The 14219-nt window shown below is 45.0% G+C and overlaps 1 protein-coding gene across 13 annotated transcripts in view; it reads left to right on the top strand.

The window, feature by feature from the left end:
* PTPRM (protein tyrosine phosphatase receptor type M) overlaps window positions 1-14219 on the top strand; it is a 777671-nt gene that overhangs the window by 746047 nt on the left and 17405 nt on the right. For 7 of the 13 annotated variants that reach the window (XM_059409214.1, XM_059409213.1, XM_059409212.1 and 4 more), the window contains 8 exons: window positions 247-363; window positions 1050-1100; window positions 5078-5232; window positions 5494-5629; window positions 7624-7773; window positions 8477-8650; window positions 10083-10214; window positions 13709-13834. In XM_059409214.1, coding sequence (XP_059265197.1) covers window positions 247-363; window positions 1050-1100; window positions 5078-5232; window positions 5494-5629; window positions 7624-7773; window positions 8477-8650; window positions 10083-10214; window positions 13709-13834 — 1041 coding nt within the window. The remainder of the gene's footprint in view (window positions 1-246; window positions 364-1049; window positions 1101-5077; window positions 5233-5493; window positions 5630-7623; window positions 7774-8476; window positions 8651-10082; window positions 10215-13708; window positions 13835-14219) is intronic. The other 6 variants (XM_059409215.1, XM_059409220.1, XM_059409219.1 and 3 more) reach the window with 1 other exon arrangement.

Raw genomic sequence — 14219 nt, 5'->3', positions numbered from 1 at the left:
GAGCCCGATGCGGGACTCGATCCCAGAACCCCGAGATCATGACCTGAGCCGAAGGCAGCGGCTTAATCCACTGAGCCACCCAGGCGCCCCTAACCTCCTTCTTAAATGTGCAGTTTAACTTTTGCTTTTGTGTGCAAAAATTTTCTCCTCTAAATCTCATTGTGACCCATCATTTGGGGAGCTCCCAAAGAGAAAACAAAACAATGAAACACCCTAAACCCTTCATTTCCTTTCTGTTTTCCAAAGGTCAAATGCTGCAAATACTGGCCCGATGACACAGAGATATACAAAGACATTAAAGTCACCCTCATAGAAACAGAACTACTGGCAGAATACGTGATAAGAACATTCGCTGTCGAAAAGGTAAGTTTCGCACGACTTTGAAATGCTACAGTCCAGTGTTGGTGAGACGAGCCTCATTAACTTCCCTGGGATAATTTCTGTGGGGTCGCACCTGGATGCAGGTAGGCTCTAACTAGTGATGCCTCCGCCTTGCATCTTACCTCCGGTTCTAGAATAGCTCCGCTCCATCTTTGAAGCGAGTCATGCCCATTTCATAGGAATCTCTGTGTGGCTACTAAATCAAAAGAAAAGGCCGATCTGTCTCTCTCCCTTTTCTGTTGAACCAGGTTGACATTGTTCGGCCCATCTCTCTTCCTTTGTTCAAAGTTTGATAAATGTCCTTCATGTCCTATGTCCGTATGGGTTTCTCAGTGGTGAGTTCGTATCAGTGCTGAGACGCAGGTCCTAACCCCTCCTGGAATCCCTCTTCCCCCTTGAGGCTTTTCAGGCCCGTTGGATTTTGCAGGGGGCTGGGACTTACCTGGAAACTGAAGTAGACACGGGACGCGCTTGCATGAACCAGTCCTTTCATTCATCCTCACTCTCATACTGGTTTTAGCCTATGTACCTGCTGGTGTTGGGTCGTGAATGCTGTGCTGTGGCTCGACTCTGCCTCATCCCATGTGCATGGATGGGGCCTCTTCTCTGGGAAGCACTGTAGGGCATAACAGGGAATTTCCTTATTCCCTCTCTTTCTGCTGACATAGGGAGGGGCCGGAGGTGAAGCAAACTGCAGTCCATCCAGAGAAGTGGCACAGGTAGGCCGTGGGGAGAAACACGCTGCCTTCCGATCCTCACCTTGCCTTGGATGAAGGGGATACACAGTTTTGTGTCGGAGGTCCACAGACTTTTCCACCAAGAGCTGATTCCCCATAGCGGAGTCCTGCACCAGACATAACAATTTTGTGGCAAATGGGTTCTGCGAAAGCTTGCACTCAGTCAGTAACAGCAGGTCACCTCGGAGGACCCGGGCTGGCAGTGCACTGCTGGGCAGTTGGCTCTTGGCCTTCCTCTCTCATTTTCCTCACATCCAAATGCACCTTTTGGACTAACAAGCCGAGTTTTGGAAAATCAAGGAGATGGCAGCCACTGCTTTTTGGCTAATTTACCCTGATGTTTTGAACTACCTATCTGGTTTTCAATTCCATATTTGTCATAGAATCACAAGGCTGAAAAGACTTTAGTTTATTTTAATCTGTTTCTCATACTATTTAGCATTTTTTTTTTCCATTAGCCTGTCTTTTTTAATAAGTAGGCAAGAGGCTTGGAGACTTCAAAGAATGTGGAGTTCTGGTTGACTCAATTCTTCAAGTTCTGAACCTCACACTTTGATGTCTTTTTTTTTTCTTCTTAGGCAGGATTGGAGAAAAACATGTGGAGGATTTTTGTATAGCTCTTGGCAAGAGCACTCATGAATAAGTGCATTAAAACAGATAGTGATAAAAGACCCTCAATATTTTTTTTTTTAGGAAAAAAAAAATCATCCAAAGCCATCACTTAAACATGGAGTTCTTTGAACAATAGTCAGCTCTCTAATAAGCTGAAAACGCATCTCCGTTGCTAAAGGAAGGGTTTATTTGTTTCTTTGCTCTTTTTTTAACCTCTTATTGTACTCTCCTACATTCCCAGCTGCACAGAAATGTTTCTGAAATACTCAGTTATTTTAGTCGTCAGACAACAGCAAAGAGCCGGTGGAGGGAAGGGAAGAATGAGGAGCTTATTAAGGATTTGGGGGAAATCAAAATGACATGTTAGTGATTTTCTAACTGGGCAATTGGAATCTTCAAGGACCACAAATCATTAGCACTTCCGTGGATCACTTCTGGTAGGTTTTAAACTTTCTCATTCGAGGAGAAATGGAAAAACACAGAACAGTCAAGTATATACTTTGAGAGGCCTGCCCTTCTGGTTCTGTTTGGAGAGGATGTCCCTCCAAAGGGACCCAAGGTAAAAAATGGATTTGGTCTCGTCTCTGCGAAACACGCAGACATGTTGCAATTTGAAACTGCTGAGCTCTCCTTTGGCATGGGACTGTCTTCTTTTCTTTCTCCCCCAAACGTTGACTCAAAGCTAGATAGATTTTAAATAACAAAGTTGCCATCATGTCTGGAAGAAGACAGAGCTCCATGGGAAGTCTCCATGGGTGTAGGCTGCCCCCGGAATCGATCCCTGACTATCCTGGCAGAAAGGAAGCTGACAATAGCTACCAAAATCTCTTTTCCCAGGAGGTGCCAGAGAAGAGGCAGTGGGAATGTGGGCCTGCCTTTCAAAGGCAGAACATGTAGTTGATGATTGATTCATTCCACAGATGTTGGATGTTGGAGCTAAGTGCTGTCATGCCTTGGTTTCTTCCTTCCGATTGTATTTCCATGGAAAATGAAGGAAATATCACCTGCTTATGTGGCATTAATACCTGCTCTAGTGAAAAGGAAATTAAAAATATAATTGATATCAAGTTGGGATATTTGGACTGTAATCAGTGATCGCATCAATGATTTTTTTTCCCCAAAATATATTACAGAACAGTAAAAGGAGAAATTGCCGCATTGATGAGCAGGAAGGAAAGTTGGCTCAGAAGCCATTGCCTTTGCTACTCTTGTCAATAGTGAATATTTTAGAGGGTGCAGGCTTATTTTAGGAAAACGTTTTCTGCATGCCAGAAACTGACATTTACCTTGCTCAGAAAATGAGTCTTAAGAGAGATCAGTGGGGGGCCATCTCCTGATGGCTGGAGTTCCGGATTTAGAGGATGCTGGAGATAAAATCTAGCACAGCTAGGAAGTGAAGATCTCAAAAAATAAACAAATGCCCTTTGGTCCTCTTGGGAATAAATAAATATTTATGACAGGCTTTCCCGCTTCATGGAACCATCCCTGCCCCAGTCATAGGTAAAGGTCAAGGGAGCTCTCTAGGGGGTTGGAGGGTGATACAGGCTCAACCATTTGTCTTCTGGTGGAGACTTTGGGCCTGGCCAAAGTGTTACCATGGTTTAAGTAATAAGAGATGTGGACTCCTAACCACTGAGTAAAATTTCTCTGGAGTCCCAAAGCATAGTTAGTAGACAACAGTGTAGATTACCATTTCTGAATCCCTGATGGCTTAATTCCTTAATACTTAAACTCCATTAAAGATTAGCATGATTTTCAAAAAGAAATTAAGCTTCAGAATTTATGGGTTATTAAACTAAGACATAGTAACACCTTGATAGCACACAAGTCTTATCTTAAAATCTGTAATTATTTGCAGGGCGCCTGGGTGGCTCAGATGGTTAAGTGTCTGCCTTTGGCTCAGGTCATGATCCCAGGGTTCTGGGATCAAGCTCCTGCATCAGGCTCTCTGCTCAGTGGGGAGCCTGCTTCTCCCGCCAACCCTCCTTCAGCTTGCCTCTCTCTCTAGGTCAAATAAATAAATAAAATCTTTAAAAAAACACACACATACACACACACACACAACTAATTATTGCATCTTTTAGTCTTTCTCGACACATTAAATATTCTGAATTTCTTAAAAAAAAATCTGCATTTCTTCTTTGCTTAACTAAGTATATGTGAACAATGGCCAATAGCGAATGTGACAGGGTTCGTGGGTATTTAATATTAAGATAGAATAAAACCAGACTCAGGGCCCAACACAGAGATGGTATTCAGTAAGCGGTCACTAAATAAGAGAAAGGAAAAAGCCAAATTTGATCCCAGGTTTACAAATCCCTCCTTGATTTTGGAAGTAATGTTTTCTCCAAAACAGATTTCTGTTTTACAACACAGACTTAATACATAGGTTCACAGAAAAAAACTGATGGATATAAATCAACTTTATTCTTTTCAAAATGAGAGTAAATTAAAAAAAAAAAAAGCCCTTCAAGTCTTTTTCCTTCAGTTCAGGAGGGAGGCAGCCCTTCCTCTTCAACTTGCTGATCTAACAGAATTCCAGGGAAATCACTCTTGATATCCATGGTAGACATTTGCTGCCCTGACTCTTTGCCACAAGCCCACCATTTTGGCAACTTGAAGACAGGAAACACTATCTCATAGCTCTGTGTCCGCAGCATCTAGAGTCATGTTTGCAGCATTGCCTTCACTCCGGTGGTTGGTGATTGGCTGAATGGAGTTAATGTTTATCCATATTAGAAAGAGAAGCCCAACAAACTTGAGGCACAAATGAAAATTCCTTCTCTGGCCTCTCTAGTTGGAAAGCGGTCCTCATTCATTCTTCCAGGGACATTCTCTATGCACGCACAGCGTATGCTCTGCTCGAGTGCCTGGTGTGAGAAGGTACCAGAATACAGAAGAGCTCAACCAGGTTCCTCCTGCATTTCAGAGGCTGGTCGCGAACCTACAAATACCCTTGAATTCCTTCAGGTCCCTCTTCTGTGCCTCTCTATCTCTGTGGACTTGCACTTCACACCACAGGCTCTAAGTGACATACAAACTGTTAGAGCCTACTTTGTAGAAAGGAATTTCGAGGAATCGGAGATGCACTCGTTTGCTACAGTTGCACCTGTAAATTAGCATTTTCCCTCAAACGTTCCCCCCACCTTGCACCCCCATTACCAGCTTCCCACCTGGAATAAGGCTTCCCAAGTGTATGTTAAATCTAAGAACAACCTTCTCCCAGCAAAGCCAAGCTTCCTAGCCTTAGGCTTACTGACTGTTTCAGTGTACTTGACCTTCTCATAGTTGCTCATCATTTATTTTGCTTTGTTCTCTTCCTTGCCCTGCTCACCGATCGATGGCAGAGAGGTGTTCATGAAATCCGGGAGATCAGACAGTTTCACTTCACTGGTTGGCCGGATCACGGGGTCCCCTATCATGCCACAGGGCTGCTGGGGTTCGTCCGGCAGGTCAAATCCAAGAGCCCGCCCAACGCAGGCCCGCTGGTGGTGCACTGCAGGTAAGTGGAGCACCCAGAGCCTCTCAAAAGGAGCTCTGTAGGACACGGAGGGTACGGGGCTCTTTTGGAGCGATGACAGTATTTTGGAACGCAATAGAGGTGATGGTTGCACCACATTGTGAAGGTGCTGAATGGCACTGAACGACACGCTTCAGAATGGTTCATGTTATGGGATCGGACTCTCACCATAGCAAGGATGTAAAAGAAGCAGAAGCACAGGGGTCCTTTTTCCTCAGCTGACAGAGCCCTCTTTTCACCCAGTGCCGGCGCAGGGAGGACCGGCTGTTTCATCGTGATTGATATCATGTTGGACATGGCGGAAAGGGAAGGCGTGGTTGACATCTACAACTGCGTGCGGGAGCTGCGGTCTCGGAGGGTGAACATGGTGCAGACAGAGGTAGTCCTGCTCCCCGCCCAGCCTCGGGCTTGGTCCCCCGCGCCCCCCACGCCCCACCTCCCAGAGCCACATGGGGAAGAAACACTGACAATTCTCTCTTCAAAACTCCCCAGAAGAAAAAGTGATAAATGTGGCAATCTCTCTCTCCTTCTTCCTCCCTCCCCCACTTCTTTCTCTTCTCCTTTCATAAACAAAAAAAGGCCAGGAGTCTCCCAGGTCACAGAATCTGCAGCCAGGAACCTAAATTTACCCATGCTTTTGTACCAAGGGCCCCTGTAGAGTCTCTATGTTAAGCTTTCAGGGATTTGGTGCTATTTTCTTTTCTTTTCTTTTCTTTTTTTTTAAGTTTAAACTAGCTAGTAACTTACCAGAGCAAGACGACTCCTAAGAATAGCGAGGTGTTTGCCAAGTGGCTTAAGGCTAATCTCTGTACACTTGGTTCTTTTCCTACTGTCCCTACAAATTCTGCCCAGTGGCTTGGCATCATGGGAATTTGCTCATTTTGTAGAAATAGCCCATACTGACTAGTACTTCTATAGATCAGAATTCAAAGTGTTTCAGGAATTTAAGTGTTTGAGAAAAAAATAAAATTACATCCTGCCCCCCCAAAATTCATATTTTTACTTAATATTTGCTTGTTTTAAGTAGGCATTATATCCACCACCTAGGAAAAATGATTCATAAAACAGAATGAAGGGATGCCTGTGTGGCTTAATCCATTAAGCAGCTACTTTCGGCTCAGGTTATGACCTCAGGGTCCTGGGATCAAGCCCCCCTGGGGTCAGGTTCTCTGCTCAGTGGGGACTCTGCTTCTCCCTCTCCCTCTGCCTGTCCCCCCCACTCATGCTCCCACACATATGCGCTCTCTCAAATAAATAAATAAAATCTTTTAAAAAAAAAAAAAAGAAAGCAGATTACAGACTAAAGAATCTTTCCCATTTAGATTTTGCATTAAAGTTTACAAAAGCCACTGGTTTCAAGTTTATAAAAACCAAATTCCATTTTCAAATAACTTAAATAAAAATAGCAGGAACTCTAAACACTTCCATCATCTTTTCTCTAGAGTAGGGATTCTTTGCTTTAAAGATGATAATGATAGTAATGTATTTTTTAATGTATTTTACAACCGATCAAATGTTGTCACATCCCCTTTCCTGCTTGCTCTGTTTCTAAGGACTAGACTCCTTTTGAGAATTAAGAGTCCTCATAATTTATATAAATTAAAGTAAAAAGTAATTAGACTCCTTTTGCATCCCATATAATTAAAGATCAATAATAAATATGGTAAAACTTTATTGATTAATTGTAAAAGTCTGCGCCAGTTCAGGAGAGGGCCCTTTTGTTTTTGTAAGCCGTGGACTAGTGCCCACAGGCAAGAGCTCTTCCCTGGACCCATAAGGACTGTGGTAACTGTCACATTGATGCTTCAAAAGAAGTAGTTTTAAGTGCTTGGAACTATTTATTTTCATAGTGATGTCAAGTTTCCCTGGACGTTCTTTGCACTGTTGATTTGGTTAGCAAATACCTCTTTGCAGGAGAGACAGGAGATTCTGCTCCTCTCCTCACCTGAGTCCCAAACTCGTGGGCGCAGAATGACAGAGGTATAAGCCACAGCTACTGTAGCATGACAGAGCTTGCCCTGGGATTTGTCAGCATCCGCGTGGCTTTCATCAGTCTGTTTCATGCTTCTGCGCTGAGCCCGGGTGTCCCTTCCTCCTGTTGCGCTCTGCGTGTAACCAGTTAGGATACCTGCCAGCTCGCGCTGCACGCGTAACCAGTTAGGGTACATGCCAGCCATCCCACGTGGGCTTCAGCGGGATCCCCCCCTCACCACGGTCAAGTCCTCCTACGTGGTTTCACTGTGGCGGGAGTGGATTGTCCCTGATGGACCACTATCCGGTTCTCATGTCTTTACAAGGGGCTGTCTGCCCTTCCCTAGTTCTCGCAACCCACCTGGTTTCTCTGTTACTAACCCATGCCCTCTGCTTCTCCAGGAACAGTATGTGTTTATCCATGATGCCATCCTGGAAGCCTGTCTTTGTGGAGACACCTCGGTCCCTGCTTCCCAAGTTCGGTCTCTGTATTATGACATGAACAAACTGGATCCGCAGACTAACTCCAGCCAGATTAAAGAGGAGTTCCGGGTAAGTGGTGCGAAAGGGAGAGGCAGCTGGCTGAGACTTTGCTCCTTCAGAAGTCTCTCGAAGTCAGCCCTGGAACCCCTGAGTCCATACAGAGCTTATCAGCCTCGGCATTACTGACATTTTGGGCCGGCTGCTTCTTGGCTGTGGGTATGATCCTGTAGGATGTTTAATGGCACCCTGGCTTCTACTCACTGGGTGCTGGGAGACCTCCACCACACCAGTAGCGACAACCAAAACTCTGTGCGGACATGGTTAGGGGGCCCTGGGAGCAAAGGGACCTGGTTGAGAGCCACTGGTCTAGCAGAGCCATAAACCCCTTTGCAGGCAGCTGGACAGTGCAACGTGGGTGCAGCCAGACCCAGCAAGGGGCACTCACCCTATTCGGTGGGCGGTCTAAGTGTACCTGGCTCTAAGTTACACCCTATCCAACCTCTTCCTCCCAAGCACCCAGACAGAATTGCAGCCCTCCTCAGACCGGATGACATGTGATCCAATCCTCCAGATCCCTGAGGGCCCTTGCATGTGATGGGCGCTGTCTGTGGACAAAATCCAGGGGAGAGGAAAGGGCACTGCATGGGGGGGGGTGCTGAGTGTGTGGGGGCGGGGGACAGGGAGCCCCCTTCAGGTGGTGGCTGAGGACACTCAGATCTGCCCAAGTGCGAAGGTGAGACGGTTACCCCTGTGGTCGCATGCTGTTGCACAGACCCTGAACATGGTGACGCCCACGCTGCGCGTGGAAGACTGCAGCATTGCGCTGCTGCCACGGAACCATGAGAAGAACCGCTGCATGGACATCCTGCCCCCAGACCGCTGCCTGCCCTTCCTCATCACTATCGACGGGGAGAGCAGCAACTACATCAACGCCGCGCTCATGGACGTAAGCCCGGGGGCCCTGCCCCCACCTTGCCCCGAAGGAAATAGGGAGCCCTTCCTCTTCCCTCCCCTGTTTGTTGGTTTTCTTTTTTCTTTTTTTCAAAGATTTTATTTATTTATTTGACAGACAGAGATCATAAGTAGGCAGAGAGCCAGGCAGAGAGAGAGGGGGAAGCAGGCTCCCTGCTGAGCAGAGAGCCCAAATGTGGGGCTCCATCCAGGACCCTGGGATCATGCATGACTCCAGCTGAAGGCAGAGGCTTTAACCCACTGAGCCACCCAGGCTCCCCTTGTTGGTTTTCTTAAGCACAAACCATCTTCCACGCAAAGCGCGTACCAGATGCCACGGACGTTTCTGCGTCAGGGCGGATGATCTCGGGCTCTCGAAGGCCACCAGTCGGGAGGTATTGATAAATGAAACATGTCCCAGGGACTCTCTGAGCACTTAAATTTTTAACCCGCGGGCCGGAGAGCGAGAGACAGCTATTAAGTCCCTAAGGCAGTGAAGTGGGATAATATGGTTCGCAGCATTATTTTCATTCCCTGTCCTCCTAATTTAGGCAGTAATTAACACAGGGGGGAAAAATGGTCTGTCAGGACAGATAGCACACAACTCATTACTTCCTGTCAGTCTGTTTACTTCTAACTGAATGAACATTTGCTGTTCGATTGATGGGAAAAGTAAATGGATATTTTCAGGGCTAATACAGAAACTCAAATTCTGTTGGTGTGGTATCAGTAAAAAGGTACTTAAATTTACTTGAAGCTCTCCAGAGATGTAAAAAGCTTGTATATCCTTCTGTGGCCGGAATGAGTAACACCGTCACCCCTATAAATGACCCTCAAACAAATTTTAGGAAAGACAGAAGTATTTTCATCGTACCTACTTTGTAAAATTACATTTTCTCGGGACACCTGGGTGGCTCAGTGGGTTAAAGTCTCTGCCTTCGGCTCAGGTCATGATCTCGGGGTCCTGGGATCAAGCCCCATATCGGGCTCTCTGCTCAGCAGGGAGCCTGCTTCCTCTCTCTCTCTCTCTCTCTCTGCCTACTTGTGATCTCTGTCTATCAAATAAATAAATAAAATCTTTTTAAAGAAATTACGTTTTCTCCATTAAAATGCTTACTCACAGAGCTGATATTGCCTTTCTAGCAGATACATCAAAAAATTTCTAAGGGCTACTTATTAAGTTTTTCTGGTGTCAAAGTGAGAATACTTTATCATTACTATTCTGCAGATCATACTTTATCATTACTATTCCGCAGATCAGTCTATATTTAGTCTGTTTGGGTGTGGACAGGGGTGCTGTGATTCATCTGTTGTTAAATGTGCCCAGAATTCTGTGTCACAAATTTCCACATGCACAAGATAACCAAAGCTTCCTCCCCTTCTGTGTTCCTGGGTAATATCTGGCCCTTTCTTGTTTGTGTTTGCAGAGTTATAAACAGCCTTCAGCTTTCATAGTGACGCAGCATCCTTTGCCAAACACAGTGAAAGACTTCTGGAGACTGGTCCTGGATTATCACTGCACGTCTGTGGTCATGCTCAATGATGTGGACCCTGCTCAGGTGAGACTCCTGCCCACGGTCAGCTCTGGGTTTGTTCTGTTTGCACATCGAGACACGCAGGTCCCCGTGCCGGGTCCTGAACGCCAGGTGACAGGTGGGAGGCAGAGCTGAAAATGCAAATGTGAAAATCAGATGGAATTAGGGATGGGAGCAAAAGTAATCTGAAACCAAAATGACAGATTGAGATCATAGATAGTGGAAGTGACAAGCAGGACAGGTTCAGAAATTGGCTGCTCCCAAAGGTTGGAAATACAGACTAGAGGGAGATACAGGGTAATGGGTGGAGTCAGAGCTGTGGGATGAGGCACCAAACAGAGCCCGCAAACCAGGGAGCTCTGAAGAAAGTGCAGCAGCACCGAGTGCAGCCCCTCGCCCATCCAGGAGAAGCCGCGTCCTTCTGGGGAATGGCTCGCTGGAGCCTGCAGGTGGAGAAGGTCATGCTGGGGTGACACTGGAGACCAGCAAGTGATTTTAAGGGACAACAATTACTTTTGTCAACTCTTTGGTAAAGATAGCATAAAGGAATAAAACCGGGACTTGAACACAAAAGCGCAGGATGATCAATGGGGCTTTCCCCTAGCTGCTGTCCTTATACATAAAAAGAGAAAGAATAGGGCTGTGATGGCTCGATACTAGTGATGGGGTTAGAAACATTCCCCTAAAGGGACTTGTCGGCAGGCATTGGCACAGTGGCCCTATAGGTGAATTTATTGCATTCGGGGACGGGTACACTGGTCTTGTACTTAACTGCCATGACAGAGGGCATTGTGGGAAAGATAGGCTTCTCATGTTTTAAGAATAAACTTGTTCTGAAACTGAATTAATTCTCTATCTGTATAGAGACAAGTTTAAAAAAGAAAAAAAGGCGGGGGGTGTGGGGGTCTGAAGTGTTTCAACATCCAGCCTGGACAAGGTTTTTCCTTCCTAAAATCCATTTTATTGTCATCAGTGTGCCATAAATTCCGTGGGCATTCACTTCAGTTCTATCATGTTTTTAATTATGTTTGAGGCCCTACATGATATTGTTAAGGCTCTAGCCTGAAATCTAGTGAATGAAATAATAATGATAATCCTTGTCCTCATCTAGTCCTTTTTGCTTAAGAAGCTTAAATATTTGAGAAGTCTTCCACACTGATCCCCTCTGAAAGAGATTGTAGCCATTTTTAAAGACAAGCAGACACCACAGTTCAGGGAACTTCAAAGGCCCAACTCAAAATAGCACTAGGGATCCTGATTTTCTAACTCACAATGCCATGGGTTAAATTTCACTAATTCAAGAGTCTTCAGCCAAAGACCATTAAAGGACAAGTGACTGTTCCCTCTTCAGAATCATTTCCTTTCCCCAAATGTGAATCCTGGAACGTAGTGACACACTGCCTTTTTCATATCAGTGCATCAGACATTAGTGACTTCCACATGTTCTTTTTTTTTAAATTTTTTAAATTAACATATAATGTATTATTAGCCCCAGGGGTACAGGTCTGTGAATCGCCAGATTTACACACTTCACAGCACTCACCATAGCACATACCCTCCCCAATGTCCATAACCCCACCACCCTCTCCCTCACCTACCCCACCCCCAGCAACTCTCAGTTTGTTTTGTGAGATTAAGAGCCTCTTATGTTTTGTCTCCCTCCTGATCCCATCTTGTTTCATTTTCCACATGTTCTTTTTGAACGATGGTATTGGAATTCTAAAGCCGCATTCTAAACGCGAACTGTCTGGATTCAAACCAAGCCTTGGCCGACCCTGGTCGGAGAGACAAAGAGTCCAGTTCCAGTCGGCAGACAGAGCTGATTTTCAGAGTGAGAGAAAGAGGCTCCTGGGACACAGTCATTTAGAGAACACTAAACTGAGCATTTGAACTTGACGTCTCTGCAGTTGTACAAGAATAGCACTCAACTATTTTAAGTATTTATAGGTCCGGTTCATGGACGTGTTATGCACCATTTAAGCCATTTTCTACACGGTTTACTTGGGCTGAGTGCAGAATGTCGTGTGCCAAGAATCACGTGCTGCCCTGGGCCATTCATATTTCTCTGGTGCAAGTGACGAGCTTTAATCAGGGCTTGAACTGAGAGAACAAGCAGGAAGCACAGCTAGCTCATTCTGGAGAAAAATGGGCAGAATGGTTCAAATGTGCATGGTAGGACTTTTATTACCATCTCAACTTCCCGTCGTAACACCTGTTAATTTTAACAGCGGGCACGCTTGGGTATGAAGAGAAAATAAACATCAGCATGCTGTTATTTGACAAGGCAGTCTTAGAACTTGTCCCCAGGAAGTGCTGGTGTGGAAGGGAAATTTTTATGGAAGCATTATTTTAAAATAAATAAATGTAATTTTTAAAAATTCTATAGACTTAGCTATTCTGGCCTCCTTCTTGATCATAAAGTTCAAACCTTCAACTTCTTTGTTATAGAGATTGCTGTTTCAGTGACCTACTGTTAGCTGAAAACTATCTTGCAATCTTGGGTATAAATCAACCTTTGTAACCTTTAGCAACAAAGTTTTAAATACTTCGGAAAATAAAGTCATCCAAAAAAGGAAATTCAACGAGCAATTCTCTTTCCATGGTACATCATTCTGCTTAAACTGAGATAGATTTTTCATCTGCTCTTGTCCCAATAGAACCCAGTTATAAGATAATGAGGTAATTCCCTCTTGGCTCCCCACAAGCCATTTGTCCCTTGGGTAAATCAGAAAGATAAAAATTAAACTCTGCTCCTGAATACCAAGTCCCAAAAGAAGTTTAATTTCAGACTTTAAAGGCCTATTAGTATCTCAGGGCTTCAGAAAAAGGAAACGTCCTGGGGGTTCTTCCCACCTATTTGCAAGTTGAGTGTTTCTGTGCGTTGGTAACAAACAAAGGCCACCTCTTTCAAAAGCCACCCTTCCCAGCATCCCTCCTTCTCCTAAGTTGGACATCATGTTCACACAAAGTTCTGGTGACCCAGTCTCACCAGTGGGGGATTTGGACCAGATCATGAAAGTGCAAACTAACACGGTTATCAGTGTCTTGTCAGTGAATGGCCCAATTCCCAAAAGTGATTACAGATTACAAGGCAAGCCCGCATGAGGGAGGTTGGAGACCTGGGTGTCAGTAGGAACGTGCGCCATCTCAGGTGTCTTGGCTCCTGTGATAGGATCCAGTGGTATCTCCCCACGGCCAGGTAAAGGCATGCAGAAGAGACCTTACAATGGGCAGTCTTGAACAGCATCCCCATGGCCTCCTTGGAAAACAGGATGGCTCAGGACTTAAAGATGCTATCTGAGAAAATGAAGAAAAAAGTAATAGAGGGACAGGTGAAGCTGAGGAATCAGCCAACAAGGAAGCCCTGAAGCCTACTTGCTAGGAGAAAGAGAGAAAAGAAAGTGAAGCCAATAGAGGAAGTATTGAGGCCTACTGAATGTCAATAGTGACCACATCCAAACTGTTAGGAGTCAGTTTATTCCTATAATTAACCTCACGTTTCTGTGTTTTGAATTCAGTTGTGTCCGCAGTACTGGCCAGAGAATGGAGTTCACAGACATGGCCCCATCCAAGTGGAATTTGTTTCTGCTGACTTAGAAGAAGACATCATCAGCAGGATATTCCGTATTTATAATGCAGCCAGAGTAAGACTCACAGCTAACCTCACTTATGTTCTGCTTTCATTATTTTCTCATTCGCTGAACAGCTAGGGTGCCCACTCTGTGTCAGTCACCGGTTAGGATTTTGGAATACATTCTAGGTATTTGTGAACAAAACAAAGCTCCCCGACCTTATGGAGCTTACATTCTTATGGGAGAAAACAGACAATAAGTAACAGATATAATCGATATTATAATAGACATAGTATGTTAGAAGCAGTAAATGCTATAGGGAAAAAAGTAGGGAGATAGAGAGCACTAAGGCCATGAAAAGGAGGGAGAAGAAGTCCCTGTCTTAACTAGATGTCCATATGAGCAAAGACCCAACTGAAGTGAGGGAGCAGCCACATGGCTGTCTGTGGAGATAGCT

Source organism: Mustela nigripes, chromosome 8, assembly GCF_022355385.1.
Source record: "Mustela nigripes isolate SB6536 chromosome 8, MUSNIG.SB6536, whole genome shotgun sequence".
Taxonomy (NCBI): domain Eukaryota; kingdom Metazoa; phylum Chordata; class Mammalia; order Carnivora; family Mustelidae; genus Mustela; species Mustela nigripes.
Note: the sequence above shows the minus strand (reverse complement) of the source record. Positions and strands in the feature narration are given on the sequence as shown.